At 58.1% G+C, this 1,161-nt stretch overlaps 1 protein-coding gene across 1 annotated transcript; it reads right to left on the minus strand.

Annotated features, from left to right (window-relative positions):
- Positions 1 to 161: 161 nt before the first annotated feature.
- On the minus strand, positions 162 to 1,091 carry LOC119593891 (the record flags this gene model as incomplete). Its single annotated transcript, XM_037942917.1, is given in 2 exon segments — positions 162 to 328; positions 452 to 1,091. Coding segments are annotated over 2 exon segments (424 nt in total), but the record flags the coding sequence as incomplete, so codon positions are not given.
- Positions 1,092 to 1,161: the final 70 nt, after the last annotated feature.

The following is a 1,161-nucleotide window of genomic DNA, read 5'->3' on the forward strand; positions in this document are numbered from 1 at the left end:
AATCGAGTCATACCTTTTTTTTTGGGGGGGGCTTTACTACATTATGTTTTTAATCATTTGTTTACTTTAGTCGTTCTTCTTTTTTCTTCTACTTTTTGAGACATCGATTAGTTTTATGGTGCTAATGAAGCCGCCCGCTGGAGCAGAACGGCGGCCGGGGGGGGGGGAGGCTTCCCAGAGAGCAACCGGCAGCGCTGGCAAATAAGTCAGCTTTGACCTGTCTTTATCTCTGTTATCATGATCGTGTCTAAATCGCCTCTGAAAGTCCCCGCGAGCCATGATTAGGTTTCTGAGGCGAGGTCGACGCCCAGCGATCAGTGGCTGCCGCCTGTAAATATAACTAGAATTCAAGGCTATCATTTGGGGCTAATGGAAAGGTAATTATCACCTATAGCTGTTATTTCAAATATCATCAGGCGAGTGGCAGAGCTACTGTATGTGCTTTAATTACCGGGCCTCGTAATTGGCCGGCGGGAGCGACTGAAGCGTCGCGCGCAGCCATCGACGACGCCCGCTGCTCTCCTCCGTTTTACGGACGTGCTTGAGTGTCATTGTACGTATGCTTTCTGTCGCCATTTTCCCCGTTCGCCAGTCGCCAGTGCCAGCCAGGCCTCTTCTCCGCACTGGCATCCAGCGTCCGGCGCAGGCAGAGCGACTGGCGGCCGCGGCGGGATCGTCCGCACAAGCAACCTGGCGCTGGGATGCCATTGGCTGCGGCGAGTTTTTGCGGCAGCCTCCGAGCGCCGCAATTGGCTCCCGCTCGCACTTGGAGGAGCGCGCGAGAGGATATCATTAGCTGCTGGAAGAGCCAATCTTATCACGCTGGACGGACGGCCACTTCGGAGGATGACTTATGGGCGCCAATTAGAGGGCCGGCGACGGGCAGGAGCGGCGCTCGCCCGCGCTCCCTCTGCCGCCGTCGCCGCGGCCGTTCCTCCGCGCGGCGGAAGCGCCCACACGTGATGGAGGCGAAACAATCACAGGTATTACGGTGCCGGAGCGCGGGAGCGGCCAGGCGGCGGCGGCAGAGTGGCGACTTCCTGTATCCATCAGCGGCGCAAAACCCGAATCCCCGGCGCTTACGGGACCGTTTTTATCCCTCGTTCGTGAGTGCATCGGCCCGCCCGCGAAGGTTGAGTGACCTCGGGCGAGCAGGAGGCT

Source organism: Penaeus monodon, chromosome 33 (genome assembly GCF_015228065.2).
Source record: "Penaeus monodon isolate SGIC_2016 chromosome 33, NSTDA_Pmon_1, whole genome shotgun sequence".
In the NCBI taxonomy this organism is placed as follows: Eukaryota; Metazoa; Arthropoda; class Malacostraca; order Decapoda; family Penaeidae; genus Penaeus; species Penaeus monodon.